Raw genomic sequence first — 19995 nt, 5'->3', positions numbered from 1 at the left:
CTCATAGAAAGGGTTTGGAATTTTTTCTTCCATGTCTATTTTTTGAAACAGCTTCAGAGAAACAGATATTAATTCTTTAAATGTTCGGTAGAATTCCCCTGGGAAGCCATCCAGCCCTGGGCTCTTGTTTGTGGGGAGATTTTTGATTACTGCTTCAATTTCCTTCCTGGTTATGGGTCTGTTCAGGTTTCCTCTTTCTTCCTGGTTCAGTTTTGGTAGTTTATACGTCTCTAGGAATACATCCATTTCTTGCAGATTGCGTAATCTGTTGGCATATATATATAGTTGCTCATAATATGTTCTTATCATTGTTTATATTTCTTTGGTGTTGGTTGTGATTTCTCGTCTTTCACTTGTGATGTTACTTATTTGGGTCCTTTCCCTTTTCCTTCTTGATAATCAGGCCAAGGTTTATTGATCTTATTGATTCTTTCAGAGAACCAGCTCCTAGTGTTGTTCATCTGTTCTACTACTATTCTTGGTTTCTATTTCATTGATTTCTGCTCTAATCTTTATTAATTCTCTTCTCCTGCTTGGCTTAGGCTTTATTTGCTGTTCTTTCTCTAGGTCCTTTAGGTGTAAGTTTAGGTTGTGCGTTTGAGACCTTTCCTGTTTCTTGGGAAAGGCTTGTGTTGCTATATACTTCCCTCTTAGGACCGCCTTTGCTGCATCCCAAAGGTTTTGAAAAGTTGTGTTTTCATTTTCATTTGTTTCCCTGAAATTTTGAAAATTCTTCTTTAAGTTCCTGGTTGACCCATTCATTCTTTAGTAGGATGCTTTTTAGCCTGCACGTATTTGAGTTCTTTCCAAATTTCCTGTTGTGCCTGAGTTCAAGTCTCAAAACACCAATCTTTTGGTACCAGGTGAGACCTGATTTGTGTGTGCTAGTAAGTGCTCTATTCTGGAGAGTGTTCCATGTTCACTCGAGAAGAATGTGTATTCTGTTGCTTTAGGATGCAGTGTTCTGAATATCTGTGAAGTCCCTTTGGTCCAGTGTGCCGTTCAGAGCCCATATTTCCTTGTTGATCTTCGGCTAAGGTGATCTGTCTGTTGCAGTGAGGGGAGTGTTAAAGTCGCCTCCCATAACTGTATTAATTATCAATGTGTTTGTTTGATTTTGTTATTAACTGGCTTATATAATTGGCTGCTCCCAAGTTAGGGGCATAAAAATTTACAATTGCTAGATCTTCTTGTTGGATAGACCCTTTAATTATGATACACTGTCCTTCCTCATCCCTTATTAATCTTTCGTTTAAAATCTAATTTGTTGGGGCACCTGGGTGGCTCAGTGGGTTAAGGCCTCTGTCTTCGGCTCAGGTCATGATCCCAGGGTCCTGGGATCGAGCCCCGCGTCGGGCTCTCTGCTCAGCGGGGAGCCTGCTTCCCTTCCTCTCTCTCTCTCTCTCTCTCTATGCCTGCCTCTCTGCTTACTTGTGATCTCTCTCTCTCTCTCTGTGTCAAATAAATAAATAAAATCTTAAAAAAAAATCTAATTTGTCCAATATACGGAATGTTACCCCAGCTTTCTTTTGATGTCCATTAGCATGATTCATGGTTTTCCACCCCCTCACTTTCAATCTACAGGTGTCTTTGGGTCTAAAATGAGTCTCTTGCAGACAGCCTATTGATGAGTCTTGCTTTTTTATCCAATCTGATACCCTGTGTCTTCTGATTGGGGCATTTGGCCCATTTACATTCAGAGTAACTACTAAAAGATTTGAATTTAGTGCCATTGTCTTACCTGTCAAGTGACTGTTACTGTCTATTCTCTCTGTTCCTTTCTGGTCTGTTACTTGTGGGCTCTCCCTTTGCCTAAAGAACCCCTTTTATATTTTTTGCAGGGTTGTTTGGTGATCACAAAATCTTTTAGTTTCTGTTTGTCCTGGAAGGTTTTTATCACTCCTTCTGTTTGAATAACTTCCTAGCTGGATAAAGGATTCTTGGCTGCATAAATTTCTCATTTAGCACCATGAATATATCCTGCCAGTCCTTTCTGGCCTGCCAGGTCTCTGTGGATAGGTCTGCTGCCAATGTAATGTTTCTACTGTTGTAGGTAACAGACCTCTTGTCCTGAACTACTTTTGGGATTTTAGCTTTGTCTCTGAGACTTGCAAGTGTCATTATTATATGTTGGGGTGTTGACCCCTTTTTATAGACTTTGAAGGGTGTTTTCTGTGCCTTCTGGATGTTGATGCCCGTTTCTTCCCCAAATTAGGGACGGTCTCCATTATAATTTGCTTCAGTATACCTTCTGCCCCCTTCTCTCTCTTTCCTATTCTGGGATCCCAATTGTTCTAATATTTTTTCACTTTATGTATCATTTATCTCTCGATTCCTCCCCTTGTGATCCAGTAGTTGTTTATCTCTCTTTTTTCAGCTTGTTTATTCTCCATCATTTTGTCTTTTATATCACTAATTCTGTCTCTGCCTCATTATCCTAGCAATTAGAGTCTCCATTTTTTATTACATGTCATTAATAGCCTTTTTGATTTTGATTTGATTAGATTTTAGTTCTTTTATTTCTCTAGAAAGGGATTCTCTTGCATACTCTATGCTTTTTGAAGCCCCACTAGTATCTTAATAATCATTGATCTGTTTTCTAGTTCCGACATCTTACTTATACTGATTTGGTCCCTGGCAGTCAGTACTGCCTTTGTTCTCTTTTTTGAGTTGATTTTTTCTGCTTTGTCATTCAGTCTAGAGAATGATAAATGAATGAGAAAACCAAATACAACAATGGCAGTAATAATTCTAGGGAAATATACAATAAACAAATCAGAAGAGACCCAAAGCCAATAAGAAAAAATTTAAAGAAAAAAAAAGAGAATATAAAAGTACAAATGAACAGAGTAGATTATGTGTGTATTTTGGTCTTTTTTTTTTTTTTTTTTTTTTTTTTTAGAAAACTAGATCCCAGTATTGTAAGGGATGAAAAACACATATGTACAGAAATAAAATTAAATACAATGAAAGGACAGAATGTAACTGTAAAAATGGAAATTATACAAAAGGAGGAAACAAAAGAAAAAAAAAACCCAACATCAAAAGAAAGCAGAGTTATAAACAGACAGTGAACACAACAGAGCAGTACACTCCCTCCCAGGTATATTTTGGTCATTTTGTTAAAAGAAACTACGTCTGAAAATTTTAAAGAAAGAAAAAGTTACATATGCAAAAATAAAATTAAATACATTGAAAGGGTAGAATGTAACTAACTGTAAGGATAAACATTAAAAAAAACTTTAGAAAACCAACAATCAAAGCAAAGAAAAAAAAGGTAAAAAAAAAAAAAAAAAAAACGACCAAAAAGAGAATTTGATCAAACTGATGAATAGAACAGGGCTGTACACTAGATTTCGGGTGTATTTTGGTCTGTTGGAAGAAACTTCATCCCAAGACTGTTAGGAAAGAAAAATATATATATATACAGAAAAGATTAAATATGACTGTAGACAGTGTGTCAAATTGAAAATTCAAAAAGATTCTTTAAATAGTTTATAAGAAATTGATGAAAAAAGAAGAAAAAATTTTTAAATTAAAGGAAAGACTAAAAAATCATGGGGAAAAAGCCATGAATTTTACGTGCTCTATTCCCCTGTCAGTGGAGTTTTGCAGTTGTCACTGATGGGTAAACTTGGTCTTGGCTGGATGTTCTTGCTGATCTTCTGGGGGAGGGACCCGTTATCGTTGATTCTCAATTGTATTTGCCTGAGGCAGAATTGTACAGCCCTTGCCAAGGGGCCAGGGTAAGTAATCTGCTCCCGTTTGGTCTATGTGTCCTTTGTTCCCTGAAGGCTTTCCACACAGATTTAGAGGATGAGAATGAAAATGGCGGCCTCTCAGTCCTTGGAGGAAAATTGAAAGCTCAGGCCCCTATTCCTCAGTGAGCCCTCAGAGAAAAGCAGTCAGTCATTCCTGTCTCCCTGGTCTCTGGCTGCCGTTGATGGTCATCCGGCCTGTGACTGGGTGTTTCTGTCTCAGGTACATAACCCCCTTTGGGATCTCCAAACCCTGTAAACTCCTGTGGCACACTCCTCTGCGGCTCCTCCCAGCAGGGGGCCGGGGTGGGTGTCTCGTCATTTCTGCCACTTTCTGGGCCCCTGCTCCAAGAGCCGTGGCTTGACTGTGCCATGGTTCGTTGTTTATGGCAACCCTGATTTGAGAGCCCACTCTTGGGCTCACTGTTTGCAGCTGGCTTCCCAACTCTGTTGCCTGGGAGGTCTCCGCACTCAAGTACCCCGCATCTTCCTGTGACCTGGAGGATCCTGAGAGCACAGTGTCCCAGCTAGTGTTCCACCCCTGCTTAGCCACCTGAGTGATGGCCTTCACTGGAGTACAGTTCTACATGTTCTGATTTTGCACTCCAGTGCTGTATCATTTGCTGGTACTGGCTTATTGAGGCTCCCTGCCACCATGGTTTATTTTCCCATATAGTGCCTCGGAATCACTTCTCTGCACCTCCTATCTTGCAGAGAGAAAGTGGTTGCTTTTCTATTTGTAGAGTTGTAACTATTCTTTTCTTAGATCTCTGGTTGAGTTCACAGGTATTCAGAATGACTTGATAGCTGTCCAGCTGAATTCCTGGGATCAGATGAAATTAATGTCTCCTATTCCTCTAGCATCTTGGACTCCCAGAAAATACAGTTAAACTACTTAAATGTGCACAAAATCTTTTGTCATAACCAATACATGCAAAATTATTTTCCAGAATTTTTTTAGAGGTTGCCAAGAGCAAAAAACATTTGAAAACACTGGTATATACTTGCTTACTACTGAATTATGCTCATGATAGAATTAGTTATCATTATTTCATTTATTGGCCTTTTTTTACTTAGCAGATATTAGGTAAATATTCATTGGGGTGATAGTCTTGTTATCAGAGTTAGTGCCACTGAGTTTAGTTTCATCTCAGTTATGTGTCACTGTGTAAACTGAAAGAATTTTTTGTTGTTTTACCACAAGTATTTTAAAAGCACATTTAGTGAAACCTCTTATGATGAAACCTCAAGACAGATCAGAAAATTTTGTTTAGGACTACTTTAGCCTTGTTGGGTTTTGTAGAAATTAGCAGCTTTAATTATGGAACAGGAAATTTGGAGCTGCCAGAGCTTTAGAGATTGCCGGTGATGTGCTGTCATTTGTCAAAGAGAAAACCAGAGCCAGAGGGGCACTTACTCAAGCTAATACAAGTAATTGACAATAGAACCATAACCTGGTGATTTTACCTCTAGACTGTTTCTTGAATTTCCCCACTTATCTCTAGTGTCTTCACCCTAGTTAAGGTTATCATGATCTCTCATTTGAGATCTACTGTAGTACATCTGAGCCGTCTCTCCACATCCCTTCATTTACAAAGCATATCTGATCACAGTTATTCCTCCTCTTAAAATCCTTCAAACATATAAACTTGGTTATAGGAAGAAGGCTAGTCCTTTATCCTGGAAAGCTGTAACTGACCAGACCCCTGCTTGTCTGTTTGGCTTTAACCACCATCTTTGTCCCCCTTCCCTCCTGGATTCCAATCACACAGACCTCTTCAGTTTCTCAAATGTACATGCATGCCTGTTTTTATAGCATCTATATGCCATTCCTGCAAATGTGCTTAGAGCTCTTGCAGTCTATCCAAATGCCTACTTCTCCTCCAGATTTCATCTTAGATGACACTTGAGAAGATCCCACACCTCCCTTCCTCTGAGTGTGTGCAGACTAAATAAGTGCCATTGCTATTTTTTCTCATCTGTACATTTTCTAAAAGATCTATATTACATTTGTATATTTATGTGATTATTTGATTAAAATCTGTTTCCTCAGGTAGAGTGTAATCTCAGGGTGGAGTTTTACATGGATTTTGTTTATCATTGTATCCCTAGCGTTTGCCCCATTGCCTGGTATATAGAAGGCACTTAATTCTTGTTGAATGAATGACTCTTAGTTAGTTCTATTTCTACTACACCAATGATTTTAGAGTAACATTTTTATTTTTGGAATCTTTTTAGCCATATGCTTTATATAATTCACCCATCTGTTGATGAAGTAGCATTTGAGAAAAAATAGAATTTCAAGTTATTTATTCCTAATTTGTAAATCACACTTTAAAAAAAACACCTTTTTTTCTTAAAAATGTGAAATCAGTAGTGCTAAATATTCTTCCTATGTTTGATAGAACCTGGTCACATGTTAATTTTTATTCATCAACTCTTTCATTTATGAGTAGTTTTTGAGAAGCTAAGAAGTCATAGAATATATTGGATATGGAATATAAAAATGCAAAGAGTTGGTGGCGATATTAAAATTAGTGCCTCTCGGTGTTCCACAAAATAATGTTCTTGGAAATTTTACTAGATCCTCTCCACCCCCTTTTCCATCTTTTCCCTGTCATTCCCCCTCTACCCCAAGGAAATACTGGGAACATAATATACCTATCTCTTTCTCATTGAATAATAACAGCGTATATTAGCACAATAAAGCTTCTTTTGCCTTTAAGCAGAGTTTTTGAGCCTTGGCACCGTTGACATTTTGGACTGTTAGATCATTCTTTATTGAGAGGCAGGGAGAGAGAGGATGATCTTTCCAGCCTTGTAGCATGTGTAGCAGCATCCCTGTCCTCTATCCATTAAATGTCAGTAACACTTTTCCTGTTTGACAACAAAAAATGTCTCCAGACACTGCCAATAACCCGTGGGAGGCAAGATCATCCCCAGTTGAGAACTACTACCTTTTTTAAAAAAAAATTTTTATTTATTTATTAGAGAGAGAGAGACCAGACTCATACAAGTTGGGGTGAAGGGGCAGAGAAACAGGTAGACTCCCCACTGAGTGTGGAGCCTGCGTTGGAGCTCCATCCCAGGACCGTGAGATCATGACCTGAGCTGAAGTCAGACACTTAACCGACTGAGCCATCCAGGCGCCCTGAGAACTGCTACCTTAAAGAGACCTGTATTTATACTCCTATTTCCCAAACTTATTTAAACTCCTTGGAATTCTTCTCTTCATTCTTCTCTTCCTCTACATACCTAATGTCCTGGGAATTGTTATTTTAAATGATCATTTAGTGAAAGTAAACTAATTCTACTTTTTATTTTTCAGCTTTTTAGACTCCTGCCTAAAACCCTTCAATATTTTTCATTGCACTTAGAATAAAATTCAGACTCTCTAACATGGTCTTTGTCTACCTCCCTAATCTTAGCTCCAGTCACTCACTACCTGTTCTTAGTTCATTGTAACCTGCCTTTCAGGTTCTCAAGCATCCATTTCCTTTCCCAATATGGTATTCCCATTCTGTGTGCGTGCGTGTGTGTGTGTGTGTGTGTGTGTGTGTGCACGTGCGCCTTAAAACAACAGAAATTTATTCTCTTACAGTTTTAGAAGCTAGAAGTCTGGAAGCAAGGTGTCAGCAGGGCCATGCTCTTTCTGAAAAGTCTAGAGGAGCTGGCCATCAATCCTGTGCATTCATTCCTTGGCTAGCAGCTATATTATTCCAATCTCTGCTTCTGTCTTCATAGGACATTATCCCTATGCAGCTGTGTATCTCTTCTCTCTTTTTTTTTTTTTGAAAAATTTTTCAATTTAAATTCAATTAGCCAAGGTATAGTACATCATTGGTTTCTGATATAATGTTCAGTGACTCATTAGTTGCATATAACACCCACTGGTCATCATATCTTGTACCCTCTTTAATGCCCATCACCTACTTACCCCATCTCCCCACTACCTCCCTTTCTACAACTCTTGATTTGTTTCCTGGAGTCAAGAGTCTCATATGGTTTGTCTCCCTCTCTGATTTCTTCTTAACATATAATGTATTATTTGTTTCAGGGGTACAGGTCTGTGATTCATCGGTCTTACACAATTCACAGCACTCACCATAGCACATACCCTCTCCAGTGCCCTTCACCCAGCCACCCTCTCCTTCCCACTACCCTCCCCTCCAGCAATTCTCAGTTTGTTTCCTGAGAGTAAGAGTCTTTTATGGTTTGTCTCCCTCTCTGGTTTCATCTTATTTCATTTTTCCCTCCTTTCCCCTATGATTCTCTGTCTTGTTTCTCAAATTCCTCATTTCAGTGAGATCATATGATAATTGTCTTTTTCTGATTGACTTACTTTGCTTAACATAATACCCTCTAGTTTCATCCACGTTGTTGCAAATGTCAAGATTTCGGGGTTTTTTGATGGTGTTCTTCCCATTCTTGAGAATCATTTTGCCCTTCCTCTTTCTCATCCATAAGTTTAAGTTTCAGATTAAATGTCATCTCCTATGAAGAAGTCTTTTCTGACCATTTCTTACCCTACCAAAAGGATAGCTGTCCATCCCAGTACCTGCCTTCCATCTCATACCCTTTTACCTTCCCAATACTTTTCAATTTGTAATTCATTGTTTATTTGTGTGGGTTTCTTTGCCTCATCACTTAGAATGCAAACTCTATAAAAGACAGGAGCCACACCTGTCTTGTTTATCATTATGTATATATCCCCATCATTTAGCACAGAGTCTAGCATCTAATATGCACAATAATTATTTGTTGAATAAATAAATGAATATGTTTTAATTTACTAGTGTGTTTCTGTTATAGGATTAAACTTGGAGCTAAAATATATTTTACTGAGATATAATTCACATACTATAAAATTTACCCATTAAAGGTATATAATTTAAGAGTTTATCATACATTCACCAATTTCTACAACTGTCCCCCCCTACCTGATTCCACAACATTTTTATCACTCCTCATTCCCCGCTCCCCCAGCTCCTGCCAACTACTAATCTACTTTCCACCTCTATGAATTTGTCTGTTTTGGACGTTTCATATAAATGGAATGTGTAGTTTTTAGTGCCTGGCTTCTTTCCCTTTATGTAATTTTTCCAACATTTATCCATGCTATAGCATGTAGTGGTACTTCATTCTTAAGGCTGAACAATAATCCATTATATGGATAGGCCATATTTTATTTATCCATTCATCTGTTGATAGACACTTGGATTGTTTTTACTTTTTAACTGTTAAGAATTATGCTGCTATAGACATTTGTGTATAAGTTTTTGTATAAATATGTTTTCATTTCTCTTGGGTATATACCTGGAAGTGGAATTGGTAAATCATATGGTAACTCTATATTTAATTTTTTGAGGAACTGCCAAACTGTTTTTCCAACATGCTTGCACCATTTTTACATTCCCACGAGCAATGTCTGAGGATTCCAGTTTCTCCTCATTTATGGCAACACTTGTTATTGTCTGTCTCTTTTTTAATCATAGCCATCCTAGTGGGTACGAAGTGGAACTGTGGTTTTGATTTGCACTTCCCTAATGATTAGTGATGTTGAAATGTTTTCATTTGCCATTGGCTCTGTGTGTGTGTGTGTGTGTGTGTGTGTGTGTGTGTGTGTGTAGAAATGTTTATTCAGATCCTTTGCCTGTTTTTTAATTGGGCTATTTGTCTTTTTATTGTTGAATCCTAAGAGTCCTTTATATATTCTGGATACTAGACCTTATCTGGTACGTGGTTTGTAAATATTTAACCCATTCTGTGGTGGTTCTTTTGCTTCTTCATAGCACTCTTTTAAACACAAATTTTTTAATTTTGATGATGTCCAATTTATCAAAACTTATTCTCTCATCCCTTCTGCTTTTTGCATCATATCTAAGACACCATTGCCTCATCTAAGGTTATGAAGATTTATGCCTGTTTTCTTTTGAGAGTTTTATAGTTTTAGTTTTTACATTTAGGTATTTGATCCACTTAGGTAAATTTCATATATGGTGTGGGGTTGGGTACAACTTAATTCCTTTGTGCATGAATATCCAGTTGTTGGAGTTTCTTTTTTTTTTTTTTTTTAAAGATTTTATTTATTTATTTGTCAGAGAGAGAGAGAGAGTGAGCACAGGCAGACAGAGTGGCAGAGGGAGAAGCAGGCTCCCTGCGGAGCAAGGAGCCCGATGTGGGACTTGATCCCAGGACGCTGGGACCATGACCTGAGCCGAAGGCAGCCGCTCAACCAACTGAGCCACCCAGGCGTCCCTGGAGTTTCATTTTTTAAAACAATTTTATTAATACATCATAATTTTTCACAAAAATTAACACTGTTTCAACATTTGCCATTAAAAAAATAATGTCTGAGAGTGCCTGGGTGGCTCAGTGTGTTAAAGCCTCTTCCTTCGGCTCAGGTCACGATCCCAGGGTCCTGGGATCAAGCCTCCATCAGGCTCTCTGCTCGGTGGGGAGCTTTCTCCCCCCCGCCCCCCACCTGCCTCTCTGCCTACTTGTGATCTCTCTCTCTCTGTCAAATAAATAAAATCTTTAAAAGAAAAATAAAAAAATAATGTCTGAAGCACATACTGTCTACCATACATTATGTTGTGCATAGGATTTTAAAAGATTTAAAAAATCCCTGTCTTCAGTGTCTTACAGCTCTGGAAATTAAGAATATCAAAAGTTGTAATAAAAAGTTGAATAGAACGTATAAGTAAGGTATTTGAAGAAATTAATAATGGTTTTAAGAAATTGGTTTTTGAGAGAGTACATATGAAAGATGACACTTCTGCTATAAAAATAAAAATATTCCCAGGGCAGCTGGGTGGCTCAGTTGGTTGAGCATCCAGCTCTTGGTTTCTGTTCAAGTCATGATCTCAGGGTGGTACGATCGAGACCCACATTGGGCTTTGCACTCAGCCGGGAGTCTACTTGAGTTTCTCTTTCCTTCTCCCCCTTCCCTTGCACATGCGTGTATGCACACTATCTCTCTCTCTCTTTCAGTCAAATAAATAAATCTTCTAAAAAATATAAAAATAGAAATATTCCTGGCAATTGCTGTAAAAAGCATTTGGTGGTGGTTTTACCTTGATTAGTAAGGATGTTTTACCTTGATTAGTACTCTTATATTAATTTGCTGTTAACTCACTAATTGGGGGGAGGTGGATGAGAAAGAAATTTTCTGTCATCTATAAATTTGAGGTACAATTTTGACCATAATAGAGGTGACAAAGAAATTTCTTCCCTTTCTCTCTCTCTCTCCCTGTCTCTCTTTCATATAACTGACTGAATTAGTATTTATTTAGCTCACAGCAAAGAGTTCTCTACGGAAGTGTTCTCTGAGTCATTCTTCACCAATTCTGGTGAATTTTTTTACCCCTTTGTCTGCCTTTTTTTTTTCTGCTGATGCTAATCTTATAATTGTTGATATATCTTGCTAAGATTTGCAGTTATATATGCTATCTTTTTTAAAAGTAGGCTTACTTAGTCTTTGAGACTTATTATTGAATTCAGAACATGTTAAATTCATTGTATTAGTGAATGTGGGCTCCCATTACAGAATACCATAGATGTTTGTCTTAATCAGTAGGACTTTTTGTTTTCACAGTTCTGGAGGACTGAAATGCAAGGTCAGGTGCAGGCTTTTCTGGTAAGGCCCTTCTTTTCAGGCTTGCAGAGGCCCTTCTGGCCTCTGGTTTGATAAACTCTTTATAGATTTTGGATACTAGCCCCTTATCTGATATGTCGTTTGCAAATATCTTCTCCCATTCTGTCAGTTGTCTTTTGGTTTTGTTAACTGTTTCCTTTGCTGTACAGAAGCTTTTGATCTTGATGAAGTCCCAATAGTTCATTTTTGCCCTTGCTTCCCTTGCCTTTGGCGACGTTCCTAGGAAGAAGTTGCTGTGGCTGAGGTCAAAGAGATTCCTGCCTGTGTTTTCCTCAAGGATTCTGAGGGATTCCTTTCTCACATTGAGGTCCTTCATCCACTTTGAGTCTGTTTTCGTGTGTGGTGTAAGGGAATGGTCCAGTTTCATTTTTCTGCATGCGGCTGTCCAATTTTCCCAACACTATTTGTTGAAGAGGCTGTCTTTTTTTAATTGGACATTCTTTCCTGCTTTGTTGAAGATTAGTTGACCATAGAGTTGAGGGTCTATTTCTGGGCTCTCTATTCTGTTCCATTGATCTATGTGTCTGTTTTGTACAGTCTTGATGATGACAGCTTTGTAATAGAGCTTGAAGTCTGAAATTGTGATGCCACCAACTTTGGCTTTCTTTTTCAATATTCCTCTGGCTATTCGAGGTCTTTTCTGGTTCCATATAAGTTTTAGGATTATTTGTTCCATTTCTTTGAAAAAAATGGATGGGGTTTTGATAGGGATTGCGTTAAATGTGTAGATTGCTTTAGGGAGCATAGACATTTTCACAGTATTTGTTCTTCCAATCCATGAGCATGGATTGACTTACTTTTCTTTGTGTCTTACTTACATTTCTTTGTGTCTTCCTCAATTTCATTCATGGGTACTTTGTAGTTTTCTGAGTATAGATTCTTTGCCTCTTTGGTTAGGTTTATAACTAGATATCTTATGGTTTGGGGTGCAATTATAAATGGCATTGACTCCTTAATTTCTCTTTCTTCTGTCTTATTGTTGGTGTAAAGAAATGCAACTGATTTCTGTGCATTGATTTTATATCCTGACACTTTACTGAATTCCTGTACAAGTACTAGCAGATTTGGAGTGGAGTCTTTTGGGTTTTCCACATATAGTATCATATCTTCTGCAAAGAGTGATAGTTTGACTTCTTCTTTGCTGATTTGGATGCCTTTAATTTCTTTTTGTTGTCTGATTGCACTGAACATTTTGATGATTACTCTCTGATTGCCTTCCTAAATGGCTTTACACATTTACATTCCCACCAACGAGGAGTGAAAGTTCATTTACCTTTACCATTGCTGAAATAATATTTTAAAATTTATTTCAATCTGATGGTTTAAAAATTATATTTCATTATTTTGAAATCACATATAACTGATATCTGGAATGTTAAGGATCCTTTGTTTGTTGGCCATTTGTATTTTTCTATGAATTGCTCTAATATACCCATTTTTCTTGTGGAATATCTCTTTAATACTGATTTGTAAGAAAGTTTTGAAGTCTATTTTGCATGTAAATCCTTTATTTTAAATGTTGCAGTTATGTTTTCCCTGTCTGTTGCTTGTCTTTTTTTTTTTTTTAAGATTTTATTTATTTATTTGACAGACAGAGATCACAAGTAGGCAGAGAGGCAGGCACAGAGAGAGGAGGAAGCAGGCTCCCCGCCAAGCAGAGAGACTGATGTGGGGCTCGATCCCAGGACCCTGGGATCATGACCTGAGCCGAAGGCAGAGGCTTTAACCCACTGAGCCACCCAGGAGCCCCATGTTGCTTGTCTTTTAAGTTTGTTTATGGTATCTTATGGAATGGAGATTTTTCGTTTTGTGAGAATGTCAGTTATTCCCTTTATGGCCTGTTTTGTGCAGTGGTTAGGAAAACTTTCCCCATTAGAGTTGTTTAATTTTTTTCTTGTATTTTATAACATTGTTTCTTTAATTCCATTTGGAGTTTATTTAAATGAATGGCTCAAACCTGTTTTAAATATGGTCGATTATTTTCTCATTGATTTGAAACATGCTTTATCTTATTCTTCAATCCCTATGAACCATTTCTCCCAAAGTAGACTGTTCCTGTGAAACCTTCTGTAAGCCAAAATGATGTGAAGACACAGTTACCATTAATTTATATAGAAACATTTTTTAGTGCTCCCAGAACCAAAAAATATCCTTTCTTAGGCTCTTCTTAGGACACACTTTGCTAACAGATGCACAAAATAAATGAGATAAAGCACAGATGCTGACAGACATAGTCCAAAGTTGTGATGGCTTGTTTGTGAGATGCTGAGTGCAGTTCCCAGGGAAGGAGCTTGGTGGTGCCACTCTCACTACCCAGGGTGCTTGCTGCCTTTGTAATGGCTTGCTACAAACAAATGCTGAAAACTTTTTTTTTTTTTTTTAAACAGAAATCCTCTACAGATTTCTTTTCAGTTAGCAAAAACCAGTACTCATATTATACCTTCTGTAAAAGCAGAGTAGTATAACTTGAACTTTCAAAAATGGGGGGTACCTGTATATGCAGATCTATTTTCATATACACTTCTTTCCTCTTTTCTCTTTGCCATTACTTTTTAGTGTTGCTTTAATCTTATTCTACTCTCTTCTGATTTTGTGGCTATTAAGTTATATGTGAACCATAAATCTACATAAAAGACTACTGGTATTTTAGGTAAAACATGAGTAGAATGTTCATGCTTTAAAAATAGATAAAATTGGGGCACGTGGGTAGCTCAGTCATTAAGCATCTGCCTTTGGCTCAGGTCATGATTCCAGGGTCCTGGGGTTGAGCACCATGTCAGGCTCCCCGCTGAGTGGGGAGCCTGCTTCTCCCTCTTCCACTCTCCCTTTTTGTGTTCCCTCTCTCGCTATGTCTCTCCAACAAATAAATAAATATTTTTTAAAAATACATCAAATTTATTATATGTTTTAGTTTCTGAGAGGCTTATTTAGATTTTTTTTGGTTTCTAGCTCTTAGTGATATTTTACTTTATTTTGAAGATTTTGTTTATTTATTTGAGGTAGAGAGAGCATATGAGCACAAGTGGGGTGGGGGGGTCAGAGGGAGAGGGAGATCATGACCTGAGCCAAAGGCAGATGCTTAACCAACTGGGCCACCCAGACATCCCTCTTGGTAATATTTTAAATAGTTGATGTTGTTTAATATGTGACCTCTATATAAATATTAATATGTTAAAATTATTTTTAAAATAGCAGCTATATTTAGATTGCTTTAGTGAAAAACTTTGTTCCTTTAATAGAGAAACAAAGTAAATATGACCAAGCCTATATTTTGCTTTTGGGTTTTCTTTCCTATCAAAAGAATAAAATTAAAATGAAAAAAAAATGGGTTATAAAGTAGAATGAGATATCACTCTTATATTAAATCAGCTATAGCTAAATGCTATTAAGAGCAGCATCTGTTACTATGGATCATCTCTAATTCAGGGTCACCTTAAAAGGAAGCTTTGATTTGCTTTATGGTTTCTAAAAGTAATTCACAGTCGCCTTGGGTAGCTATAGCCTTTACTGTACCTAAATTACAGAGCTTACATGAGAAACTTAAAGTGGCCACCCTTTCTGTACTGCAAAATCAGTAGAATCCTGCATTGTGTCTTAAGTTCTAAAGCATAAGTAATAGAGAAGTAGATGTATAAATAAATTAAGGATTTGTGTAGTGATAATTTTTCTTTACATTTGTGTTATTCAAATTAAATGAATAGATTTGACATGCTTTTTAGAACTTCATTTTAAGTTTTTTCTTTAAAGTATCTCTGGTACAAAGAATTAGTATGTACATGTGTGTGTTGCATATTACTCAGGGAAATTCTGTTTCTCTTATTTCTCGATAGATGAATTGTTTAAGGGTTTTGGGGATTGCACTAAGATTTGAAGCAGCTGGGGAACATAAAAGGACCTATACTTTTTCTACACATTTGAAGCTTAGATTGCCCCGAGAGATCCAGAAATAGGATAGTTCTAAATTATGATTAACATCTGGAGTCTAGGTAGATCTCACTTGGAAGAGAGGCATACCTTTTTAGGCTTGGGGGTTCCTAAAGCCACATCTATCTGTACTTAGGGCATTCAGTAAATTGACAGCTATATAACAGAACTCACAAAGTGGATCCAGCCTGCAGAGGCATATATTGATTGGACTACACTGTGTCTTTAAAATATCTAGATTTGTGGCTTGTCCTGAAAATTGGAAGATGAGACAACTTTAACCCGTCACCACAGGGCAGCAACTAACTAGATGAACATGTGCTCTCACTTGCCAGAATCTATACCACTCCTTAACCTGAAGGTGTCAGTTGCCATTTATCACCATACTTGTACAATCCCCCATTTGCTCAACTCACTTGTGTTCCTACTCAGCAACTGTAGGCTTAAAATACATAATTTATAATCATTAGTCTACATTTTTTTTTCTGTATCTGGTGCAGCTAAGTGAAAATGAGTAACAATTTAATAGAGTAGAAACAGCTCATCTTTTTGCAAGAACATACATGTCTTCATTATCTGTTCCTTTTTTTAATTCCCTGAAATATTTACTCTTATGAAATCCTACTCATTTCAACACCCAACACCTTGAATCTTTTGATCACATCTGTCTACAGTAGTGTCTTCTTCTAAAGTTTTAGAATATTTATTTTTTCACCACTATAACGTTATTATAGTAGAGACTTAAAGAGTCTCACTCAGTTAAAAAATGACTGTGTTCCTATGAAGAGTCCTTTCATTAGTCTTTGCTTAATATGGTTCGCAGTTCTTTGTTACCATTTTGAAGAATAAGGAAGTAGTACCTTTCAACTTTATTTCCCTAGTTTTCTTAATTGGCCTTTGGACATCATATTTAAATACTGTTTTCCTTGCTTTCAGTTACAGATGAGGACACGGTAAAAAGGTATTTTGCCAAGTTTGAAGAAAAATTTTTCCAAACCTGTGAAAAGGAACTTGCCAAAATCAACACATTTTATTCAGGTGAGTAGTTTTTTGGTACAACATGCAGGGGACAATTTCTGCTGCTGAGGAAAGAAAAATTCTGCCATATCAGTATTTAACTTTCTGATTGTCATTTTTATTTATTTATTTATTTTTAAGATTTTATTTATTTATTTGACAGAGAGAAAGAGATCACAGTAGGCAGAGAGGCAGGCAGAGAGAGGAGGGGGAAGCAGGCTCCCTGCTGAGCAGAGAGCACAATGTGGGGCTCGATCCCAGGACCCTGAGACCATGACCCGAGCCGAAGGCAGAGGCTTAACCCCAGAGCCACCCAGGTGCCCCCTGATTGTCATTTTTAAATTGGGGCTTGTTTTTCCTCCTATATTGTACTTAGGGATATTTGCTTTAGCTGGGGTAGGAACGCATCTAGTACCTCAGTATTTAAGCCTAATACAGTCATTGCCTAGTTTCTTTTGCAGTTGCAAGGATTTGGGAACCTCATTGTGAACCAATACTTTGATAGAGCTTCACTGAAGTCCAGTCTGAAGCTTCAGAAGAGTCAGAAATTTGATTTTATTATTTCAGAGCTGAATTAGGCAGTTCCTGCTTATTAATTACATTACTTTGCCTATCCATTGTATGGAATATTTCTTTCTGTCTCTCTAGAGCATTGTCTCCAGAGTGACATCTACAAGATGCTATTGGAGTTGAGAAGGAACTACTAGAACTTCCATTTATTTATATCTGGCCCTTTAAAATTCTGTTTTTTTATATATATATTTATACTATCCTACTCCTATAGTATCTTTTTTTCATCCTACAAAGCTCAGGTTTCTTGACTCCTTCATGTATTCCAGTTGTCAAGGCCCCCCCACCAGAATTATTTCCCTTTTCATCAGGTATCTTTTTTTTTTTTTTAAGATTTTATTTATTTGACAGAGATCACAAGTAGGCAGAGAGGCAGGCAGAGAAAGAGAGGAAGGGAAGCAGGCTCCCCGCTGAGCAGAGAACCCCATGCGGGGCTCAATCCCAGTACCCTGAGATCATGACCTGAGCCGAAGGCAGAGGCTTTAACCCACTGAGCCACCCAGGTGCCCCCCTTTTCATCAGGTATCTTAACCACTTTGTCCCTTGTGCTTTTTAATCTCCTCACCCTCATTGCCTTGTAATGCTTCTGCCTAGTGAAACTCCAACTGCAGACCAGCCCAGCATTTTACCTTCTTTATGCCTATCCACATGCTGCTTAGGTGAAAAAAAGTCACAGCAGAACAAATTTGAACTAGTATAAATTCACTGTTAGATTCTTAACTATGTCCTCAAAGCTTCCCATGGGTCCTAATCAGTGCCCTTTTCCATGCTCCAAAGTGGGTTCGTTTTATTTTATTTGCATTTTAAGTAGGCTTCGCACCCAGCATGGGGCCCAATACAGGGCCCAAACTCATGAACCCACAACCCTGAGATCAAGACAGGAGCTGAGATCAAGAGTCAGATGCTCAACGAACTGAGCTACCTAGGTTCCCTTCCAAAGTGTTTTTCTAAACCCAACACCATTCTCTTGAATTCTCTGACTGCCCCCCCCCCCCCAATTTCTCCATCATGCTCATTATACCTCCTACTTTACAAACAAATAGAAAGGACTTCAGGGGCACCTGGGTGGTGCAGTTGGTTAAGCATGCAACTCTTGGTTTTGGCTCTGGTCCTGATCTCAGGGTCATGGGATCAAGCCCTGCCTCAGACTCTGAACTCAGCACAGAGTCTGCTTGAGTTTCTTTCTCCCTCTCCCCCTGCACACACACACTCTTTCTCTAAAATAAATAAATAAGTCTTCAAAAAAATTTTTTTTAAAAAAACTAAAGAACTTCACCTCCTGTTGGTGTATAATATGTATGCAGATCTATGCCACTCCTCCCCTAAGTACTTGTTGACAGGCTTACCCTTAACTTTTTTTCCTCCAATCTTTTTAGAAAAGATACCCTTCTTAGTCTCTGGCAAATCTCTACAACTGCTGGCCGAATTTTAGCTCCTCGAGACCTTGCTCCAGTAATTATTTCTTCTAAGAATTCGTAAATAAATGCATCAATGACCTCTCTCTTTACTGGTTTAGTCTCCTTAGCAAGTCACTCCCTTCTAGCAAAAAAGAACAAGAAAGGAAGCAAATACCTTAATTCTGTGTCCTTTTCATCTTTCGCTTATAGCTGGACTTCCTAGGCAAAGAGAGCAATTTATGCAGAGGCATAGAGCCGTGAAAGGACACGGTACATATGCATGTCCTTTGCACTACTTTGTAAGCACCTAGAATGCAGAGACAAAATAGAAATATTATTTGAAACTGCAATGGATAGATTTTCAGCAAGGGAAAAATGTACAGAGAAATTGCAGTGTGCAAGAACAAAGATAATTTCTGGTTAGGAGGTTGGAGGAGGAGAGGAACCAGCAGTATAGATGGAGAAGGAGAGGACAGTCGTGAAGAATGAGAAGAGGAAGCTAAAAGAGGAAGACATGTGCAGGGGAGAGTGTTTAGACTGAGAAAGTCCTGTAGTATATGACCTAAGGCTGTAAATGCAAAACTTAAAAGGTCAAGTTAATTAGCATTTTTCTTTTGCTATGGTTTTTTAGGGAAGGATCTCTTAGCCCAACTCTGGATAATTTAGATCAGAAAGAGTACATAATGCTCCTGGGTATACAAAGCAGAAGAAATATTTATTCTTAACAATAGATACATATTTTTTATATGTTGAGTTATAAAAAAACTATATACGAATTGTGACCCATTACACCTAATCAGATATGTTTGTTTTATGTATGTTTGTATGCATCTATATGTGTTTGTATATGCAATATATTTAAACAATTAAAATTTTTTCATGGAATAATATCCTTACCATGTGTAATATATTCTGTTTTCTATATTTATTTCTGTTTGACTTATAAAATGCTGATTTATGATCCACACAATTGCTTTTATTACCCCATATTGGGTTACAACCCCAGTCTGAAAAATGGTATCTTAGACTTTATCGTTTTTCAAAAATAATCTTTGGGTTTCTACTATTAAAAATTTGGAGGCTATGATTATAAATGACTTTTTCTGTTAGTATTGGCAGGGCCAGTTGGGCTTGTCTCTTGATGTCACCACAGAGAAGGTACAAATTGGTAATCTTCAAACTAACTTTTTGCCAGTCAGGAAGTGGTAGGTAATATGAAGATATGATTAACAGAAACAGAATTTGGCACTTGTCCTAGACATTATCATTTTTCCCCTTATTTAGCCACCTTCTCCATGGCAGATTGTCTTATAGACTGCAATTCTCAGACACTAGGGCACAGAAAAACTATAAATAATACAGGGGTGAGTTCAGCTTATAAAACATACCTCCACCCACTTGTGGAGATATCTCACAAATTATATCTCACAAATTATTATTATCTCCACCCACTTGTGGAGATATCTCACAAATTATTCAATGGTCAGCTAAAAATGGTCACTTTTAAATGAGATATAGTCTTGATTGGAACTTCTAAATACCCCAAACAAAATGCTATACAAGCTAAACAAAACAGAATGAATAGTACTAAAATGTAGATATTAATTTTCATATCAGTTCTATTACTTACCAGTTATATTTTGGAGTTTTGAACCTTACTGTTTTTTTTAGA

General features: G+C 37.5%; 1 protein-coding gene across 1 annotated transcript in view; it reads left to right on the top strand.

Annotated features, from left to right (window-relative positions):
- Positions 1-19995, top strand: part of XPR1 (xenotropic and polytropic retrovirus receptor 1) — a 234545-nt gene that overhangs the window by 133686 nt on the left and 80864 nt on the right. Inside the window, exon 3 of the mRNA XM_080824449.1 lies at positions 16276-16377. Coding sequence (XP_080680575.1) covers positions 16276-16377 — 102 coding nt within the window. The remainder of the gene's footprint in view (positions 1-16275; positions 16378-19995) is intronic.

This window comes from Martes martes, assembly GCF_963455335.1.
Source record: "Martes martes genome assembly, chromosome: 15".
Taxonomy (NCBI): Eukaryota; Metazoa; Chordata; class Mammalia; order Carnivora; family Mustelidae; genus Martes; species Martes martes.
This window is presented reverse-complemented; position numbering and strand designations above follow the sequence as displayed.